At 37.5% G+C, this 22,541-nt stretch overlaps 1 protein-coding gene across 5 annotated transcripts in view; it reads right to left on the bottom strand.

Annotated features, from left to right (window-relative positions):
• PPP1R9A (protein phosphatase 1 regulatory subunit 9A) overlaps window positions 1-4,200 on the bottom strand; it is a 259,617-nt gene extending 255,417 nt beyond the window's left edge. For all 5 annotated transcript variants that reach the window (XR_012074487.1, XM_015242041.3, XM_072964969.1 and 2 more), the window contains exons 1-2: window positions 4,127-4,200; window positions 323-1,937 (exon numbers count right to left, since the gene is read on the bottom strand). Coding sequence is in view for 4 of the 5 variants with exons in the window: in XM_015242041.3 (XP_015097527.1) it covers window positions 323-1,717 (1,395 nt within the window). In the remaining variant the exon portion in view is untranslated. The remainder of the gene's footprint in view (window positions 1-322; window positions 1,938-4,126) is intronic.
• Between the last annotated feature and the right edge of the window lie 18,341 nt (window positions 4,201-22,541).

The raw sequence follows: 22,541 nt of genomic DNA on the forward strand, positions 1-22,541 counted from the left end.
ATTTCTCTTTGAACTAACACTCCTGGTTTTCAGTGTTCATGTTATTCATACTCCAATCCATTGGAATGTATCTCACAATCCCCAGGCTTCCTCAACTTTAATATTATTCAGCACTGGTTTATACATACAACTATAAAGCACATCAGTAAATATATGGCTCTCTCTCTCCAACTCCAAACTTTTAAAATCACCTGACAACAGATGTATACCAACAACCTTGAATTCTTTATAGTTGTTAAATCTATTCTGCATACAGTTAGGCCCAAATACTTTATAAAAACTTAGAAAAAACTCTGAAAACAAACTTAGAAAACATACTTACCTTAATTGGAGCACTACTAAACTTAATTTTCCTATTTGCTGGGATGTCTTCTTCTTCTGGTAATCCAACGATTTCTGCGTATTCCATATCAGGTTGATAGTAGCTGTTTTCATCACTATCTTCCTGCTCATCCTGTTCAGTGCCTGTCTCTCCCCAGTCTGAATTATACCTGGATCTTACCCTATATACATTATAGTCACTGTGCATGTAAACATGGGAGCTCTCAAAATTGTTTGAATCTCTGGGTGCTTCCTTTCCACAACTGAATCTACAAGCATCAGCTGAGGTAAAATCACCACCTGCAAGTTCTTTCTTCTGTTGCATTACTGCCTCGCTCCCCACCAAATTAGCTTCTGCGTCTTCTAAAGGTTCGTTTTGTGGTGAAGCGATTTCAGGCTCTGACACTGCCTTGTTTTCAGCACAAGGTTCTTCAGGAGTGTCTTTGTCAATTCTGTCAGGAGTCTCCTGGTTAGATGTGGAGTCCTCGGCTTCCTTGCTCTGCTGTGCCTCTTCACTAGGCACGGAAGCCACAGAGGTACTCTTCGAAGCTACTTCTGGTACTGGAGTTGTATGACTCTTCTGAGCATCCTCTGCAGCATCATTGTGTTTGCGTGGAGGAGACCAAGAATTCGAATCCTTACGGTGCCCAAAGGTGTCAAGATTCGTAACAGTAACAGACGGTAAATTCAGGGGATAATGCCCAGTCACTGAGTAGTCGTTGTTTTCAGCCTTCTCAGGAACGATGGCACTGGGGGAATCGGTGCTCTCAAATACCGCACTCAGTTGACTCACAGTTGGGGAGACAGCCTCTGTTCGGGAGCTAAGGCTGTCCAAGGAATCAGTACTGCCTCTGTTGGACTTGGAACCACCCCACTCATCCTGAGGTTCACTCCCTCCAGCTTTCTCTCTCTTTGGGGAATAGCGGTGGTTTTGTCCTGACTCGTGCACGCTTCTCTCAAACATCTTCCGAGTTTCTGTGAACTTAGAATATGAAGGGCCATCGTACATTGTGTCAAATCTACTAATTCGTTCTGAAACAGAGGACTCCAACTTAACAACCGAGCCGTCTGTTTTTTCCAGAAATTCTTTGGGCTTCATTCTTCTCTGAGGGGATGAAGGTCCACCTTTCCCCCTTGTTTTGGCAATGACTGTGGCATTCTCACTGGGCTCCATACCCATCTGCATAAATAGGTTTTTAATTCTGTTGACATTGGAGCCGTATTTCCTCCCCCTGCTCTGCTGGGAGCCCTCACCTTCTTTTGTTTTTTGCTCCCCATCTGACTTGGGTTTGTCAAAGGTACTTTTCAGTGCCTGGAACTCAGTTCTATATGCGTTCCTGTGAGGAGAGGCACTTCTGAGAGTGGTACGTTCACCTGAAGACTCGGTTTTCAACATTTTTACTTCAGGAGTGAAAAGCCAATGTTCATAATGATCAGGAAAAAAACAAAAACAAAAAAACAGAACACCTCTCTTCTCTAATCACCAGTATTTGGTCAAGAAAAAGTACCTCTCAAATGGCATACTGTGTCAGTGATCCTCCCAACAGGTGTATTAGGAAATTATTCAGTCAAGAGTTACACAAAATGGCTTTTTCAAAGCAAGACTAGAGGTTCATCTGTAACAGAAAAGAATGAATTTCTGATTTCATTTACTTATTTGAATTTATGTTTAGTCAACTAATACACACTTTTCAAAGTGGCTTGGCCACAGGTCAAACAGAAGAAATTACTTATTGAAATTGGAATTTCAAAGTCAAGAATTTCAAACTTATATAACTCTGATTGGTCTTTGGTAACAATTGTTTCAAACTTGAAAACTTGAGACTCTTACCAAAATCACACACATGCACACATACAAGTGACACATAAGTACGCTTGAAAGCAATACTTTAGCCCAAGTTTTGGTTGGTTTTGTGAATGATCTTAAAAGAAACCAGCAGTTCCTAGATCTTTAAGAAATCATCAAACTGTCCAGAGAAAATGAAATTCATTTGAGATTCTCCACATCAGATAGAACTTATTTTTTCTGTACAATTAAAAGTTTGGAACCTATGCTTACAAACTTCAAAACATGCCTACAGAGGCTTATTTCACTCTTTCTAGTCCAATATTCTCATCTACCGCATCCCCAAAGCAACACTACTTCAATTTCAGACCAAAACAAGCAGAATAAAGTTCTTAAATGGCAGTAAGTTTCACTCTCAGTTCAAAACCATATCAAATATTTGGAAGTCTCCTAAGAGTGAATATTATTAACTCCAGAGTGGGATGTAGAGTATCATGGGAATAAATGTATGAGAATGTGACGATCAGAAAGTAAACAGACCATGAAACCTCTTTTCATAGCCCTGATTTGTTTATTATACTTGCCTCTAACTTACTATCAGCTCAAAAACACAACGCCATGCATGCTTGCTGGTCCTCTCTAGCCCACAGCTGGATATTACATCAATATGCCAGCAATCAAATACTTCAAGATCGGCTGAGGAGCAGACAATGTACTTCTAAAGATTTTTCATTTTGTTTTCGTTTTGTTTTGTTTTCTAATATTAGGCTGAGCCCTATCACCCTCACGCACCATCCGATGAGGAAGCACACTTTCACTTAAGCCCTCTCCAAACTCGGCTCCTGGCCCAGCACGCATGCATGGCCCATGCAGACAAACAAGAAAAGCTTTAGAGTGTGGTGCCTGTTTTTTTTGGTTATTTTTTTTTTTTTTTGTCAAGCATCGACAATCTCCTTCTTACCCTGGCATTTGTTTAAGCCTTACACACCCTCCCCTCCCCCCTACACACCCCCCCACTCCCTCCCCCGCCAATTCGAACCCGCGGGGGCGGGGGCGGGGGCGATGCGGCCGCCGGGGGATTCAAAACCTGCCCTCACAAAAGACAAACATAAATAACACCAACTTGAGAGGCAGCCGATTCCCAAGCCTGGTTCGGGACGCAGTCCCTTGGCCCCGGGGCAGGGCCGGGAGAGCAGGTGACGCCAAGCGCTATGGTAGGAGGTCGCAGTCTAGCTTTGTGCCAAGAAGCACCTGAAGTCCTAACACATTGGCTGCAGCTCCCGGCGGCTGCCAGGCGGATCCCAGTGTGGCACGGGGAGAGCCGCGCTCCCCGACCACATTAAAAAAAGGAAAAGAAAAAAAATTACAGGGTAAATGCTAATAAATCCCTTTGTTTTTCCTCCCAGTGTGCCAGGAAACAATAGATCCCACAGATAATGCCTCCGTTCCTCAACCTATCGCTCCTCAACCGCAACCCACCCCCACCCCCAGCCTGCAACTCAGCCTTTGTACATCCCGATTTTTTTTCCTCCTCTTCTCCACCCTCCCCAACTCCTCGCCCCGCGCACAGCCTCCCCCTTACCCGAGAGGGAGCCGCCGCCGGCGGGGAGGGTCGGGCGGCCGCGGCTCCCACCCCCTCCTCTGAGGCGCCCCCCGCCCCACGGTGGCCGCGGCTCGGCGCCGGCCGGCTCGCTGCCCCTCCACCCGCTCCTCACGGCGCAGCACCGAGGGCGGCTGCGGCGGCCGCTTCCACTCGCGCCGCGGCCCCTACGCGCGCCCGGCTGGCGGCGGGCGGCCCCGGGAGGCGCGCTGCGCTCCCCAACGCCATTGCGGGCGGGCGGCGGCCCGGGCCCCGGCGCGCTCGCATACTCGGCCGGCCCGGGGCGGGGGTCCCGGCCCGGGCAGGGGCTTTACCCACGTGCGGTCACCCGCGCCGGGCTGTCGGCCAGCCGCGGAGCCAGGCTGTCATGGGGGAGAGGCCGCGGGGTTGAGGAAGGCCTGGGGTAACAGGTGCCTCACCTCGGCTGATGGGATTAACTCTAGGGCCGCAGAGAGAGGGAGCCCGGCAGCAAAATCCCAGGAGAGGGAGAGAGAGGGAGCCTCTGGCGGCCAACGGAGGGCGAAAAGCACCGGCCCGAGGCGAGGCCGCCCCACCCCCTCCGCCGTGGGCGAGGGGCCTCTCAGGCCCCGGGCAAGGCCTGCCTTTCAAGCTGGGGTCTCTGTTCCGCGAGAACTGGGTTCCTTGGCTGCCCGCTGCTGGGGCCGCGCAAAATCCGCGGTTAACTTCATGACCCCAGGGCATCCTAGCCTGGAAGGCCAACACCCAGGCCCAGATACAGTGTGGCTTCCGCTTAGGCCACTGAGCTCCACCTAACACGCGCCTTGACCGTAAGGCCCCACTGCTAAAGGGAAAGAGGTGAGGAAATCTAACTTTCTTGTCAGGAAAGAGTTTTTCAGACCCCTCCTACCCCCACCCTTTTATAAATGCTTAGTACTCCCTCCTTCCCCCCATCAAACATACCTGAAGTGTTAGAGTCTTAGTGCAAAAATATAAAAGGAATAATAACCGTCATGGTAGACCTTGAAGACCTTGAAACTAATCCTCACAAAACTACAGAGTAGACACTCTTAAAAGGATAATTTTTCAAGAAGGTAAAAAACACTCTAGTAGAAATGTAAAATGAAGATGTGTCAAAAGTATTATTTGACATCAATTAGGGAGGGAACGCCAAGACACTGCAACCCATCCAAATGAGAATGTGAAGAACAAACCTTCACGGAAAGTCAGAAAAGAGGCAAAACTGGTTAATATTACATAAGGCACTAAAATATGTATTCAATTATTTCCTATACAGGGCAGTAATCAACTGTACCTCTAAGGAACAAAATAATTTTGCCTATCTATAGATAAGAACCATTTACATTATCAAGTTACTATGGCTTATAAAGTAGTAAGAAGCCTAGTCAAAGGCAAGTAAAGGTGCAAACTACTGAAGAACCACAAAACTCCAGAGTCCTGTAGATAACATCTTGCATTCCACTGAAAGGACACCAATAATCTTTTGCCCATTTCGAAGTCTTACACAAGTTTTCCCAACAGAACTATTATTATCTGCATTTTACAGATAGGAAGACTGAGGTTCGGGTTTTGTAACTTACCTAGTGTTTTATCAGGTAGTAAATGATTTGGGCCACATATGAATTCGGGCAAGTCTATGCACAGAATCTACACTCTGGGAGCAAAATCTTTTCTCACATAATTTCAAAAGGGCTTTGTAGTTACTCAATTCTATGTATCTCTTATTTTGAACAGTGGAATTTTTTCTTTTCTTTTTTTCTTTTCTTCAAGCCTCACCAAATTCTGGGTGCTTTCTCAAGAAATTGGCATTCTCTGTCTACGAAATGAATGTCACTTCTATAAGCATAAACAGATGTAACAGGCAATGTGAGGGGGCTGTGGTTCCAGCCTCTACTTTTGGAAAGAACATTTGTGCTGTCTGGAGTAATTTAGTGGAAAAGTTCCTGTCATTTATTTGCAGTACGGAAACCATGTTTTTAAGGAGAATAATCTAAATAAATTCAGGAACCTAATCACTGAATTCTATCTGTAGAAGAGGGGGCAGAGCTGGCAACAAAACCAGTCTTACACCTCGTTGTAAAAAGATGATTCATACAGAAAAGCAGTCTCAAGTATTTGGTTTGGGCTTCATTTTTTTTTTTTAATGTGAAACTTCTGGAAAAATTCAGACAGAAGAGATGAAAGAGTTTTAAAAACATTATTTCTGATTTAAGATTCCTGGATTGCACATAATCTACCTTCCATTTCTCTTACCTGGAGGTTTGAAGGGACCAGGCCAGCATTAACTAATTCAATACACATGGTTATTTAACTTTAAATTAAAATCAACTGCAATTCAGAATTAACTTTGTTAGTCTCACCAGCCAGCCACACTTGGAAGAGTCAGTAGCTACACGTGCCTAGTGGCTACCCTACTGAACAATGTAGGTACAAAACATTTTCATCACAGAAATTTCTACTGGACAGTACTGTCCTAGACAACATTTGTACTTCTATAAATTAGGAAAGGTATTTTGACTTTATAAGGGTTAAAACTTAGTTCAATAGATCATTAATGCATTGGGGATAAAGAGGTCATAAATTTTGCATGTTCTAATTGGAAAGGGGCTGGGGAATGTGAGGTGAAGTTTAGTGTTAACGTGCAAGGCATCCAAAATGTATTTGGGGAAGAGAGGGGTTTGATTTTCATATATGATTTCTTTTATACATCATGTAGAATATTGTGGGTTGTTATTTCCTTTGTAACCAATAATATCAGTGTCAATAATATTAGAAAGAATGGACCATAAGATTAGTCAATAAAAAGTAGAAAATATATTCTACAATGTTTTAGGGGTTCTCTCAATACATTTTTTAAGTTTTCATAATAGATATTCTGAGCATCTATTCAAAGAATTAAACTATGTGCGAAAGTGGTGAAATTGGGTGAAAGTGAAATTGGGTGCAGTTGTGAAATTAAGCCTAAATCAAGCCTGAATCAAATTTTAAAAATAGGGAAAACTGACTAAACTGAGCCTAAAGACTGCCTATCACTCCTTGGTTTATTGCTTAAAGGCACCTGGCTGACTGTGTGTTAACAGAAGTTCATAAAGGGAAAGAAAAGAATAGAACAAACTTGGAGGTCTCTAGAATAATTTCTTTACAGAGCAGGCAAAATAATGAAAGAGCCATTCCTATAGGTAACAGTATACGTAACTTTAGCATAAAAGGGTATTTTACTCATACTACTGTTTCTTTATCAGTACTAAGAAAAGTGTGTTGACAGTAATGAAGCACTTGTTTACCAAAAAGTTTAGTTTTAACTGCTTATTTTACGTTTGTAAATATCAGAGTGCTTTGTCACCTTCAAGTGTGAATGTTGGTATTCAGGCATCTTAAAAGGTCTGTGTTTTAAAATAAATGGGTAAAAAAATTAAGTTTATATCTTTTATTCTTAGGGTATTTCACACACACTCCATTGTAGAGATAAAATATATTTCTCTATAATAGTGATAGAGTCCTCAGGCTTACATTCAGAATACATCAGAGATATCTATGATCAGTCTGATTTTGTGATGCTAGTTATAAAATTAAGTTTAAATCAATAAATAGATTTTGTAATGTAGAAGGTATTATTTCTGCTTAAATAAATTGATAATGATTCAGTATGACTTTCTACCTACATTAATGGCTTGGGCATGCCATTAAAAATTTACACCATCATTTTGGTTCTTTTCTCATTCTACAATACATCCAGTGTCTTGGCTTTTCAGCCTAAAACAGTTTATGATAGGTTTGAATATTTACTTTTATTTGCTACAAGTAATAAACTGTAGAACTTTTTAAGATTCCTTAAAGTCATTTTTAAATTATTGTTAATATATTAACTGCAAATAAATCACAGTAGATTTACACAATGCATTTAGGCCAAAGCGATACAGCTTCTCTTTTTTCCACATTTTTACTTTACTTGGTTGTAAACACAACCAAAACACAGAAAACCAAGAGTTTTATTGGACTAAATATTGGTGTGATGTTTTCACTACTGTCACTGCTTATCAGGCTGAAACAATAGCTGCTATAGCCGTTCTTTTTGGTTTTCGGTTTTCAGTTTTCAGTTTTATAGTGCTGCAAATTGCATGTTTCAAAACAAATGTTAGGTATTTATCTGTCTCTACAGAAACCCATTTTACTTTCAGCAGATTAGCCCCTCTGGTAGAAGGACTCTAGAAGTGGTATTCAACCTGCCAGTCCTCTACCCACAGGGTGCACCTGAACTCTGGCATCCTTGGAATTGGCACGTTGTCTACTCTGCTTCAGAATAATTTATTATTTCAAGACTGAAACAAATGAGAGAGACACAGCGATCCTTCACTGAAAGAACAGTTAGCAAACTGTCAAATTGAGATTCAAAACCTTTTACTGGAATTGATACTGAGTACATTTTTATCCTAGAGATGCTAAGCCTAGTTCTTGAGCTATATAATAGCATATCTCTTCTTTGCACACAACTGTTGGGGGAAATAGATGTACAAAACACTCTTAATTGTGAAAATATAGGGAAAAAATCAAAGAATAACAAAAGTATCTCAGTACCTTATCCATTTCACGACACTAACCTTGATGAATTAATTATTAAAGTAAATAAACACCTCTGTTTACAATTAAACAGGAGATTTTTGTGATTTAACTCCATTTCCAGTCTAGTTCTAGTAATAAAACTTCTTTCAGGAGATCCATTATAGTCCCACTTTACAAAATTCAAATTATTATACACTGCATTTAAAAAAAAAACTAGTATTTAATTTGTAGTTGTGGTCATCTGCTCTTATAAATAACAAAAAATTTGCTCTGAAGTTGCCAGTACATTTTCTCTAGGTTCTTAGCCATAATCCCGATGTCCAGCATAGAGTCTTGTCAGTTACCACTAGTTTAACACAATAGTTTCAAATGAAGTTTGAAAATATATCAGAATGACTTACATGTTTATACACTATTAAATTTTTGAATTGGATGAATAATGAACAAGTACTTATCCTAATCAGTGGGCAGATCTTGAGCAACCAACCCTCTTGTTCTTGTCCTAGGATAGTATCCAACACTGTGATTATATTTATAAATGTTACTGGCCTTAGAGCTAGTTTCTTCTTGATTTAGCCACTACAAAGTTCTTCATTCAAACAGTATGTCTGATTAGATTCTAAGTGTATCTATGGACCACATGCTTTCTGGGCTTTTTTCTTTGTATTGTTCTTAGAAGAAAAAAGCCTTTCAAACTTAAATTATAAGGTGTTAGTTTTCTAAAAATGTATTTATGTAAGTTAAAATAAACAGAATAGTTAGTCTAGAAAATACTGTGTCTTAATCCTGCTCTTGATTTTTGTTTAGTTGAGCAAAACACTATTAAATTCTGTATTAATAATTATCTGGCCTACAAGCTAAGTGCTTGTTCCCTTATACCATGTTACTTTTAAAAGAAAGCCAAGGGCACCAAAATGGTACATGTTTATCCATAAAGACAATTCTATTTATCTCCTTATTGAGGTTTGACAAAACTTAAACAATAATCTAAACATCTTACTTAGTTTGTGAATACAGAAACAATTCAGTGAACATTTGAAAATAATACCTACCTGGGTCCTTAAAGGAAGTGAAATTCACATTTTATGATATTGAGAATAGAAACAAACACATTAATGAAAGATGAAATTGAGCTGATATTAATTAAAATTGTAGAAGAGGGTTAAATAGTATAATTTCAAAAACAAAAACAAGATGCCCTCTTGGCCAGAAATGTAAATTTGACCTTGTATAACTTTAAAGGGAAGGAAACTGAATTTTGTGAATTTTTAAAAAATGTTCATTTTCTTCTAGAATCTAACAATCCAGTCTGATATTTTGTGAAGCCTAAAAATTTTCTTATAATAAATTATGTGTGTCTGAGTACAGAGTGCTATAATTTATGCAAAATGTACATATTTTGCAAATTCCTAAGTTGAGCTCAAGAGTCTCAGAAATTAAGCAAGGCCAACAATATGGAACCAAATAATAAACTATCACATGCTCACCCAAAGGAGAGTTGGACCAAGACCAAGTGAGGCATTTAAAGGCATAAATAGCCATTTATTATGTGATGTAGTTTTATTTCTGAAAAACAAATGCACCCCCAAAAATCTAACACTAAGCTTAAAATTGCCACTAAGATACTCTTGAGTGCTGACCCAAAACTTACATATTTACATATAGGCACATTTTCCAAAATATTTGTACATCATCACCTTGTTAAAACCCTTCTGATTGCTTCGGTGAGATTTTTTTTATCACAAGGTCAATGCATACTATAATGATTTTTATTTTGCTTTAAATGAAATTGTCTCCAACTATGGATAATGTGACTTCTCTGCAAGATTCTAGCCATATGTTTGGGTATATAAAACCTAGGAAATATAAGGAACAAACAATTCAGAACTGACCAAGGAATCAATAAAAATAACACAAAATGTTTCTAATAAATTACTATCTGGTAGGCTCACCATGTACAGATCAAATGCACAATTGATTTTGAGTAGTTCTTGTTAGAATTTAGAACTTTTTTTAAAAAAAGGAAACTGCCTTGTATATTAGGTTCAAAAGAAACCATGATGGCTTATGGAATCTTTATTAAATAAGTTATTAAGATTCTGTGATGTTCCTTGCTGATAGAAAGTTTGATTTAATGCCTTGGCACAGTGAGGCATGAAAGGTGAAAGTTAGCTATTCCTGTTTTTGTAGAAGATGCTTGGAAAGCAATATAAGAAAACACATGAATTATATTGCTAAATTACAAAACATTTCTCTTTGTTAGTAGTATCATATCAACTGTCTCCAAGCCTTGTGTGAAAATCAGAATCACCTAGAGAGCTTGATCAGATTCAAATTCCTGGGTTCTAAGTCAGCCCTCCTGAATAAGAATCTCTGGGATGGAATCCAGTAAACTCCAAAATGATCCAAAGGTGATCTTGCTGTGCAGCTGGACAGCAGATAGATGTTTGGAAAAAACACTAACTAGATGTTGTAATAGATATTAGAATCAAGTTAAGTTGCCAATGCCTAGTCTATGCTTAAAGTTCTCATTCCTGTTTCACTATTTGGCAAACCCTGTATAGTAGCATTGTCATGTATGTGGGGGAGCTTCTGGAAGCGTGAGAAAAGTAGGAATTATCAGAAACCATGATAGCCCCATCTTGCCTGCTACATTTTTGGTTATAGAGGTCTACTCCTGGCTTTTTGGTTAAGTCGATAGTTACAGCTTTATAGTCACTATCCTTATTAGCTCTCTAAAATGATCCACATAGGCTAGGAAAACTTTAAAATGTGATACTCACATATCCAGGAATTGAGAAGTCTTCTTGAGTTCCTCTGCTCAAAACTTTCCTCTAACTTCAAGACTATCCAGAAAAAAAAAAAAAAGAGCCTATTAGAATGTTATTTAAATTTGACAGTACAGAGATACGTTAGCTACCTTTGTTGAGATTTCAGAAGTTTCTCCACCAGCTGGTGGATACTTCTCAGAGCCACTGAAGTTCTAACTCCACAAGAAAATGGTGAAGTTTTAGAGGCAGCCAAATATGGAGCACGTGGTTAAAAGATCTTTTTCAAAAAAGCAAAATCATAACTCCCGTGCAGATTTAAAAATGAAAATGCGTTAATGATTTTATTTAATTCACTAATGAGGAAATTGACAAGGTATTACAACTAGTTAATGGAGATTTTTTTTAACACAAATTTATAGATCAGAAATATTGACATTAATGTGTAAATGAAAGTAAAACTGGCCTCTTCCTCAGTTGGAGAGGGAAGGCAAGTAAACCTCCACCTGTCAGAATATATAGGTCTAGAGATGGGAATTATTTTGCATTGCTATCAGCCATCTACACCTTAGGAAGATGAACACAGACTAGAATCAGCTGGAAGAATGTGTTCTAAATAATGCAGAGTTTTCCTTTGAAGCATTACATTATTCTTAAAATTCAAACATCAAGGCCCCCGTAAGTTTTCTCTTCTTTATTTCCAAACACTTATATTAACAGTCTTTGGACTATACACAGGAATGTTCATAGCAGAATTCCACAGCTCCATAGCCAATTGCCTAGATATAGTATGATTCCCATTTTTAAAGTCAAGTCAACTTTATTCATTAACCTGTTGTGTCACTGAATGGTCCTCTTAAGGTATCAGATACATAGGCCTGGAATAGTTCACTAATGGCTTAAAAACTGCTAAGCTAAAACTGAATGGAATAAATCAGATTTTTACAGTTATGTGAGAGTCTGCATATAGTGAGGAAACAAAATTGAAAATGAAAAATGTGTTTCATGTAAATATCAACACATTAGATCAGTTATTTAACTCTGTATTGGGGGTTACAGAGTCTCTGTGACTTAGGAACTGTACCTTGCTTGAAATCCTTTTTGGAATCAGTGAAGATAAGTAAATATACTATACAGAAGTAATTCTTTAGCCTGACTTGACATATTTGAAAAAATAGAAGGTAATATGTTAAGTATCCATGGGCAGATAACCTCTCTAAACTCCTGGTTTTGCTTATTTGTTGTTTTATTTATTTACTAAGAAGTACCACATTTAGTCAAAACTTTTTCTATACATAAATAAGTATATGTCAGGTAATATGAGTATTTTTTTAAACAAATATGTCTAAAATTTGCAGTCCAACAGTTTCACCTCAAAGCAATCTCCCAAGTCTACTCAATAATGAACATCTTCATTCTCTGAAGTAGAATTTGACATTTAAAATCTAAAGTCATTTGTAGTTAAATATGGTATGAGAAATGGAAGCAGTGAATCCAGTTTTATTAATTATCTCACTGACTGGACCATAGGCCAGTTCATAACAAAAGAGGAGTTCTAAAGGATAGTTTTTAGCATTGTTTGAAAAAAAAAAAACATATTCTTGGAAAGAGTAACATTCATTTTGATGACTAACTTATGCATTTGTTTTTATTGCATTTCAATCACACCTTATTGTCACAGCTACAGGTTAGCAATGTTCTACTATTTTTTCATACAACAAATATTATACTTATAAATTACAACAATCACTGTTTATGATGTAGCAGGTATTACACATAGGAAGTTGTACTGAGCACACTAGATAAAAATGTATAAGAAGCTGATACAGAGTATTGTCTCAAAGCCAGTTTTCATTGTTAAAAGTGTGATTGTTATCATAGTCAATTTTCATTGTTAAAAGTGTGATTTCATCTTGAGAAGGAAAAACAAATCTAGAAACTTCACATTTCCTAATTTCAAAATGTATTATAAAGTAACAGTAATCCAAATAGTATGGTACTGGGAAAAAGAGACATACAGACCAATGAAACAAAATAGAGAACACAGAAATAAATTCTTACATATATGACCAAATGATCTTCAACAAAGGTGCGAAGGATACACAATGGAGAAAGGATAGTCTCTTCAAATGGATCTGGGAAAACAGAATATAAAGCTGCAAAAGAATTAAGTTGGACCCTTATATTACATCATATATAAGAATTAATTCACAATGGGTTAAAGATAAAAATATAAGACCAAATCTATAAAACTCCTAGAAGAAAACATAGGAAAATCTTCATGACATTGGATTTGGCAATGATTTCTTGGATATGAAACTAAAAGCACAGGCAACAAAAGCCAAAACAGAAAAATGGGACTACATTAACTTAAAAGTTTCTTTAGAGCAAAGGAAACAATCAACAGAGTGAGAAAACCTACAGAATGGGAGAAAATACTTGCAAACACATATCTGATAAGAGGTTAATATCTAGAATATGTAAAGAATTCCAACTAAAAAAGAAAAAAGTCTTATTTAAAAATGAGCAAAGGACTTGAGTAGACATACTTCCAAAGAAGACATACAAATGGCCAACAAGCATATGAAAAAATGCTTAATATCACTGATCATCAGAGAAATACAAATCAAAATCACAAATGAGATATTACCTCATACCCATTAGAATGGCTTTTTTTTTTTAAAGGCAAGAAAATTTCAATTGTTAGTGAGATTGTAGAGAAGTTGAAACCATTATGCACTGTATGGAAACAGTATGGAGATTCCTCAGTGATTTAAACATCAAATTACTATACCCAGTAATCCCACTTCAAGGTACTTACCTGAAAGAATTGAAAATAGAAACTTGAAGAGATATTTGCACACTTACACTCATTGCAACTTTATTCACAATATCCAAGATGTGGAAGCAAATTAAATGTCCATCAGCAGAAGAATGGACAAAGAAAATGTAGTATATTCATGCAGTGGAATATTGTTCAGCCTTTAAAAAGAAGAAAATCCTGTCATACGCTACCACATGGACAAACCTTGAGGACTTGATGCTAAGTGAAATAAGCCAGTCATAAAAAGACAAATACTTTATGATTCCATTTATATGAGAAATCTAAAATAGTCAAACTCTGAGAAAGTAGAATGGTGATTGCCAGAGGCGAGGGGGAGAGGAGAAAAGGGGAGTTGTTCAACAGATAAAGAGTTTCAGTTTTGCGAGGTGAAAAAGTTCTAGAGACCTGCTGCACAATGTGTATAGAGTTACTACTACTCTACTGTCCACTTTTAAAAAGTTGATAGTAAAGTTTACATTATGCATTTTTTATCACGATAGGAAAAAGTGTTTTTCGTTGCCACAAGGTGAACCTATAACAAAGAAAATCAATTTTATGTGTATGATAATCTCTGGAGAATCATCAAAATCAAAGTTAATTGGCAGGAGAAGGTAAATCATACATAAGTGTACTTTGCCAGGTTTCAAATTTTCAGCTTCACAAATATCTCAGAAGGTATTGAGTTTGCTTCCTTATTTTTCAGGCACTTTATTACTTCACTGTGTTATAAAATCCAAGTGCTGTGTGTATGTATGTATATATATGTGTGTGTTTATATACATATATGTATACTTTGAAAGTATATAATTGCTTAAGCTCTTTTCAACTTGACTTTTGTATTTGTAATGGCAGGTCTGACTTCTTACTTTAATTATGAAGAACAAAAAGTCAAACAACTATTTCTCATGAAGCCTGATGCCATTTTGATTCTCACTCCACTTTAGGCCAGTGGATTTAGGTGAAGACACTGTTTCCTGTCTGAAAAGGAATGATTTTAGCCAGTCCAGCCTAACTCAGTTTCATCTTTACTCTGATGAATTACATGCTGTCAGTTCTCTGGTCCCTCTGTTATGAAGTTAATCCCCTGAACTTGAGCCAGAGAAGACTTCAATGTCTGTTTGAACTCTCTGAAGCATCAAGACTATAGAAGATAAAAAATTTCACTAATACAAAGGGAAAATATACTTAAAATACTTCTGTTAGCCTTCCAATAATTTTCCCCTACAGGTGTTATAAGAATTGAGCAATAAGCAATCTAGGACATACTCTATGGTAGAAATTTGGTAGAAATGAATACATTCTATTTTGCCAAGTAGAGACAGATTGATATGCTCTGACAATCAACTCATTGTCAAAGTAGGAAGATTCCTTCTTATAAAAATTAAGGCCATCAAGGAGGCACATGTTTGAATAGAAGGCCAGACTGCTCCCAACAGAGATGGGCCAAGGGCCTATTTTTAGACAAAGCCAAGATTTTCTTCCAAAAGTAATTCTGGATCTTCTGAGTATATAAATGGATGAGGGAGACCTCAGTGTCCTACTTTGGAAAGAAACAGTATATTGCCATAATTATTTTTCCCTAGGGGAATATTTACAGGAGGTGATACATAAAATAACTCAATAAAGCACCCATAAAATATCTGATTTTTAAAAATGTAATAGTCTAGTAAACCTTCCAAGATGAACTGGTTGCAAAATATATCCCTAGCGATATTGACTTGATCTCTTATATAAGGTCATTAGATGTAAGTTTATTAAATATTGGCAAATATCTGCCCCAAATAATAACTCATATTTAATACTGGTTGCTCTTAAGCCATTATTTCTGGGAACAATTTAATAAAAAGATAATGAGTAGATTTGGGAGGTAATAATTAGTTCACTGACAATAAAAATATTTTATAAGGACCTAGAATACTCACATTTTGTCCCTTCAGTAAACAATCATTTACTGAACATTTACCATATGTGAGGCACTGTGCTAAACACTGAGAACCCTTATCCATAAATTGTACCAAATCAATCAATTAATTAATATTCTTCCTTTGATCTTTGTGATACACCTATTCATACATATATATGCATATATGCATTCAATAGATATTCATCAACATACACATTTTAATTTAGCTCTATCTCCTGGGGATTTATGTTCATTGCATAAAGCAAAGTATATCATCAATGAGTACAATAAACATATGTAAGTGACCAAATACACAAATATAAATACACGTATGTATGTGAATAATTTTCGCTTTGGTTTTCTTGGTCTGTAAGTGCAGCAGCTCCTCAAGTTTAAGGTTGGTAAGGAGAAGGGACGCAAAGCAGCAAAAGACCAGCCCAGATGGCAAACTGTGTCTTGGATTCATCTATGTAGACCTCCCACTGGTTCTGTTACTGCTCTTCAGCTCCCAAGGTGCCAGTCACCTTGTTTTCTCCTGCCCATAAATATCGCCTTTCCCCATTGTAATATCTCATTGCAGTGTTTCATGTTCTTGGCTTCCTCCCCTCTATGGTCAAAACTTTCCAGTCTAAGTGTTTCTATCAGAGAGACTTTTGGCTGTTATTGCCAATTAAGCTAATTCAACAACTGTTGAATTCTTGTTAAAAAAGATTAGGGGTCCTCATCAGTTAAAGATTTGCTGGACCTTGGGACCAGGTGAAGGAAAAGTCTTAGATAATTACAATGAAGGAAAGTCTTAGATAAAATTCTTGGTCTGTTATTTTCTTGGGGTGCATGCTTTTTCCTTGTTGATTTGCAGAAATTACTCGTATCTTACATGTTAGTCTCTTTGATTCTAGACATTGCAAATATCACATGTCCCAATCAGTTATGTCTCTAACTTTGCTCAAGTTGAACCTTAATTTGGATGTGCTCATATTCATCTTTTTTTTTTTTGCCTTGCAATTTGTGCCTTTTGGGTTTTCATTAAGAAATACTTCCTTATCTCTACATTATCTTTTTTAACACGTTAGTTTTGCTTTTCATATTTAGGCCTTTTGTCCATTTGCAGTGTTTTTATAGTGTAAGTAGTGATCATGTTTTATTATTCTGAATTTTTTTTCATTTTGAACTATTTTTAAGGAAAATTAACACAGTCGTTGTAATAGCTATGGGAAAATGAGGAATAATGAATTATTTAGTCAGTTGTAGAAACAAAATTTTGGACTTTAATAAAAAACTATGCATTGTCTATTACACATCCTTCCAGATTTTCTCACAATAGACCTGCTTGTTGTCTTTGAGCTATCTGGCACCTCTTTTTAAGTTGCAGATAACTAGTGGATATGCAACCTCTGTTGTCCAGGAGAGTTTTGTTTGACTTTAACTCCCGTGGAAAAATCAATTTTGCCTCCTTCTGTAATCCAATTCCTTTATTCCATATGAATTTGTTTTTTTGTTTTTTTAACTTTTCCTTTGAACCAGCTTTGACACTCATCTGGTTCCCTCATAGATTAACAAGTAAAATAAAATCTTTAACACTGTATGAGTCATTTTTTTATATCTATATGAAAGTCATTATTGAGAATTATCTTTTAACATAGTTAAAACAATTATTCATGATGTTAGCCAGCTAACATTCTTTGCCAGATTTTTTAAAGTGCCATATATAAATTGAAATGATTCGTGAGATGTGACATTTATTAATTAATAAAATTATGCTTTGAGGAAGAAGCCTTTTATTTTTCTTAAAGCATTATCTTGCACATGGCCTTTGGTCTGCCTGAACATATGACTGGCCCAGAGGAAATGTCTGAGCAAGCCATCCTGAGATTTCTTTTTTTAAGCCTGATGAACTTGAAACTCATTCCTTCACCTTTATTTCCATTCCTCTACTTCTAGGCAAATATAAAAGGATCTAGTGGGTTTTTTTTTTAAAGAAATAGGGTAGCACAAGTTTAAAAAAAGACTAAACTTCAGAGTCAGAAGTTTTGAATCCTAGTCCTAGGTTTCATTAATCATTGGGATTCTAAGTCCCTAGACTCTCTGGACACCATTGTTCTAGTCTGTCAGATGTAGAGGTTGGACTAGGTTTATGACTGACTTCAAGCAATTCTGTGATTTACAGTTAGGTTCTTTTTGATAACTATATGTAGCCACCAACATTTAGAAGTAAAGGCTAGCACAACCTTGCTACTGGGTGAGACATACTACAATGAAGGAAGTCCTAGACTAAATTCCAATACATATGGCACACACTTACTAACAAGCAGACACAAGCTATTCTGTAAGCTCAGAGAAGTCCCAGTTATTTGTTCTGTTCTTTTAGACACTCCAACAAGCTCTCTGTATGAAAGTTTCACTTGGGGATACTGTACAATATTATAGCGGCAGGATCCCACTAACCTTCTTCTAGGAGCCAGAGGGCAAAAAATTAAGTTATATAATTGAATATAGGACCAGTTCAATATATTAAGTTTAGAGTGTCATTCAGTGCATTTCAAACTTTAAAGTACATATAAATCTTGTTCAAGTGAATCTTGTTAAAAGCATAAATCTAGGGGGAGGAGAGGGTATAGCTCAGTGGTAGAATGCATGCTTTGTATGCACAAGGTCCTGGGATCAATCCCAAGTACCTATATTATAAACAAAGAAAGAAACAAACAAACCTAATCCCACCCCCCTCAAAAAAAAAAACAAACTCAAAAATCTGATTTAGCAAGTCTGGAATGGAGCCTGAGATCCTGCATTTGGAGCAAAATCCCTCCTGTTGCTGGTGCTGCTGATAGGCTAGACTAAACCTTGTACATCAAAAGTATAGACCACTGATCTTGGTAAATCCTAATGCCCTGTTCATGCAGGGACAGGAGGAGCTGTACAGTCTTCACAGCCAAACACACAGCTTGAACAGCAATCAGTATTTTCTAACATTTCTTGTGCTATTTTAAAATACACCTAGTGTTGATAATGGTTAGAATAGCTGCCTCTATAAAGCCTAGAGTATAGAATTGCTTAGTCTTTCAAGTAGAAACAACCTACGCCTGGACAGTACATTCAGGATTAGGGTATTCAAACTGCTGGCTCACTTCTACATTACAGGGCCTATGCTGGATCATTTGCTATAAACTTGCCTCCTTTCTGCTCTGAAACTCTAAACTTGATCCTCTCCTTTCCCCTTCTTCTCTGTTCCACATCTGAAAGTAAGTTTTCTTTCTCACCACCCTTCCTCATTCTCACTTTGAATTTTGGCTCAAGTGCCTTCATTCTCAACCCGGGCTATCTCAACCCTGGGTACCTCTAAGAACAATTGAGAATCTCTGGGAATGGAGCAAGGGTGGCTGTCTTCTGTAAACTTTCCCTATGTAATTCTAATGTGCAGCCAGGGTTGAGCATCATGACTCTAGTACACTGATTCTTCTGTGTCTACATGCTGTAATCCCCTGGGGAGCTTTTAAAATATGCTTGGGTCCCACCCCGAAAGGTCCTGACTTCATTGTTCTGGAGTGTGGCCTGAGCATCAGGATTTTTAACAGCTCTCTAAGGGATGCTAATGTATCTCAAAGTAGAACTCAGCTTGATTCTGTTTCTAACGCCAACTTACAGGATTGGTCAAAGCAAAATAGCAGGATGCCTAGCAATCCCTTTCACATTAGGGAAAAGGATTCTGGTTTGCTTTCAAGACATAATCTCTGACTCATTATTCAGGTCTTACTGAAAATCTAGTGAATGTTATTTGTAAGAACATTGTTACTTGTTTCATTATGTATGTGCCAAAGGTACACTAGTGGAGTTCTCAAATTTTAAATTGCGTTAAGAATCACCTGGGTTGCTTGTTGGCAATGTAGATCAGAATCTCCAGAGATAGGCTGGAAAAAGTCTGCATTTCTAAGAAGACCCACAGTTGATACTGATAGCATTTATGAGATTATGATGAGCATACCATGAAAGTAGAGCTGGCTGAGTAAGTTCATGCTTGGATAGCTATCTAACTCGCTCTATGATGTTGTGTGAGGCTGAAGAATATCAGGATATGCCACCCCAAAATATGCCACTGTGGCATAAGGATTATTTTGAGCTGAAGGCAATTGAGAATCAACAAATGCAGAAGCGTTCTTTGCCTTTGGAAGCCCAAATCCCCTTTCTTTTTGTTAAAATGGTGTATAAACCTCCAGGTCTAATCACTTCTTTGAGTTTCACTTTTTTTTTCTGTGAATGCCCATGCATGTAAATATTAATAAAAAGTGTATGCCTTTTCTCCTGTTAATCTGGCTTTCATTTGTTTAATTCACAGGCCCCTAGTACTGAATCTAAGAGAGTAGAGGAAGTTTTTCTTCCCTGACAAGGTTCACATGTGAGGCTTCTCTGTCCACCAATACCTCATTTACTAGACCAGCTATAGTGATTATAATTTCTATTCTGTACTCACTCCTAAGATAAGGGATCTCTTCCCCAAATACAGGTAAAAATGCCAGTATGTTACCTGGAAGTAAGTCATTGTCACTATTATCCACCACTGTTGTTTGGTGCATTCCCTATAAAATACATGGGATGTGGAAATAAAGGAATGGAATCCAATTAAAAGATAGGTTGTATTTAGATAACAATAGAGTCAGGATGTTCTAAAAAATAGCAAGCCAACAGGAAGAGCAAGACCAGGTGAGAAATACTGGTCTCTATCAGACACCCAGGGAAAGGCGTGGAAGTCATGGGGATAGGGGAGGTAGCAGATAGGGAAGCACTTGTTACACTTTGGAGGAAAAGAATAAAAAGGATTAGGAGGAAGTGAGGGAAGAAAAATGTGCACATTCACCTGCATCAATATTTGGCCTCTTGCTGACTGACTACTTTTATTTATTAACAGCAGTGTGTATGGTAGGCACTGTACTCAGCATGTTACATAGGCTCATATTAATTCCTGCACTAACTCTATAGGTAGGCTTGTGGGAGAGAAAAACCCTCTAAAACTCAGAAACAATACATAATCTCCCTGAATCTATTACAAAGGAGCAGGGCTGGAATATGAACCAGCCTAGAACAATTTCAAAGCCCTCTTTCCTCCTTAATATCTTTTATTTAAAAAAAAAAGGCAAATTAAAGTTTTGTGGATGAAGAAGAAAAACTAGTAGACTCTAAACTCCATTTGTTTTAACCCTGGTGATTGGATTAACTCATGAACATTTGCTGAGAATTCATGAATTGTTAATGGAATTGTGGAAGCACTATCACTTTTGCTGCTATCTACTTGAATAGAGCTCCATAGTTTAACTGCAGGGTATTTACATTGTTTGGCTTCTCAGAAGCTTTTAATAGGCCTTGACCTGGAAATTGGCCAAGAGCTCTTAATAACAGAGTGGCCACTACAACAAGAACGCTTATTTCTTGTACAATTGAGAAGTAGAGCAAAAAGAAAACTAACACTAAGTACTTATTGCCTTATTGGTCCAGATTATGTGTCCTGTAGATGTTAATGCTGGGCACATATTACCATGGAAGTAGACAATAACACAAACATGTCCTTCTTATTTGAGAAGTAAAGTAGCTTTTCAGACTGTAAAAGACTGTCAGATGTTCTGACTTCTTCCTCTATATTAGCCCCTTTAAAAAAAAAATCACTAATGGAACTGAACAGCTCAAGGGCATTATAAAAAAGCAAATGAAGCTGATACTCTAATTAGAAACAATTCAAACCAAAGAGTGTATACAGTGGCCTAGACTGCTTCATGAAACTGAATATAAAAAGAAGGGAAAATAATGACTAGTATGTACAGGGGTACATGAATACTTAGCAATGATACCAGTTATGGAAGAATTATGCAGTTTCATTTTCAGTATCCCAAAGAAAATATCAATAATTAAGAAAAAGAAAGAAGAAAGAAGAGAAAGTATGAAAAGAAAGACCTATTAGCATTGAATATCTCTTCTTCTCAGGGCAAAATAAGTTCACTGTGCCAAGCAAAGGGCAAGAAGAGATCTTAATTATTTCTTTTAATTTAGTTTAAAAAAAAGTCTCAAAGGTAATGTATTAATCTTCCTCAGGTAATTATCATAACTCACAGGTAGAATTCTTTCTCTTTGACAATCTGTAACAGCACACAGAAAAATCAGATGGAATTCTAATGAATTTCTAGGCTTTTGTAATAAGCATTTTAGATATTTAAATGACCTCACAGATCATATAATCTAGCATTTAGTAGTAGTGTAGTCCAGAGACTACCTGAGTCAGAATTGGTCAGAAACTGCACCAAACATGCTAAATCAAAATCTCTCATAGAGAAGTCACAGCAGTTTACTAACTTTAAGTGTATACAATATCTTCCTTATTTGCAGACATCATAGGAAACTTATAGATGGAATACCCAGGCCCCTCCTTCTCCCATCCTTTCCCCAAGTTCAGAGGATTTGGTTTAAATATCTATTGTTATGGACTGAATGCTTGTGTCCCCCCAAAATTCATATATTGAAGCTCTACCCTGAAATGTGATGATCCTAGGAAGAAGCGAGGTCTTTGGGAGATAATTAGGTTTAGATGAGGTCATGAGGGTGGAGTCACCATGACAGATTTATGCCCTTACAAGAGGGAGAGAGACCAGAGTTTCCTGCCTCTGTCACTGGAGGATACAGCAAGAAGGTGGCTGTCTGCAAGCCAGGAGGAGGGTTTCCCCCAAGAACTGAATCTGCTAGCACTTTGACCTAGACTTCCAAGGTTCCAGAGCTGTAGGTGGTAAATGTCTGTCATCTGTTTAAACCCCCTCAGTATATGG

The sequence above is a fragment of the Vicugna pacos genome, chromosome 7 (genome assembly GCF_048564905.1).
Source record: "Vicugna pacos chromosome 7, VicPac4, whole genome shotgun sequence".
Classification (NCBI taxonomy): domain Eukaryota; kingdom Metazoa; phylum Chordata; class Mammalia; order Artiodactyla; family Camelidae; genus Vicugna; species Vicugna pacos.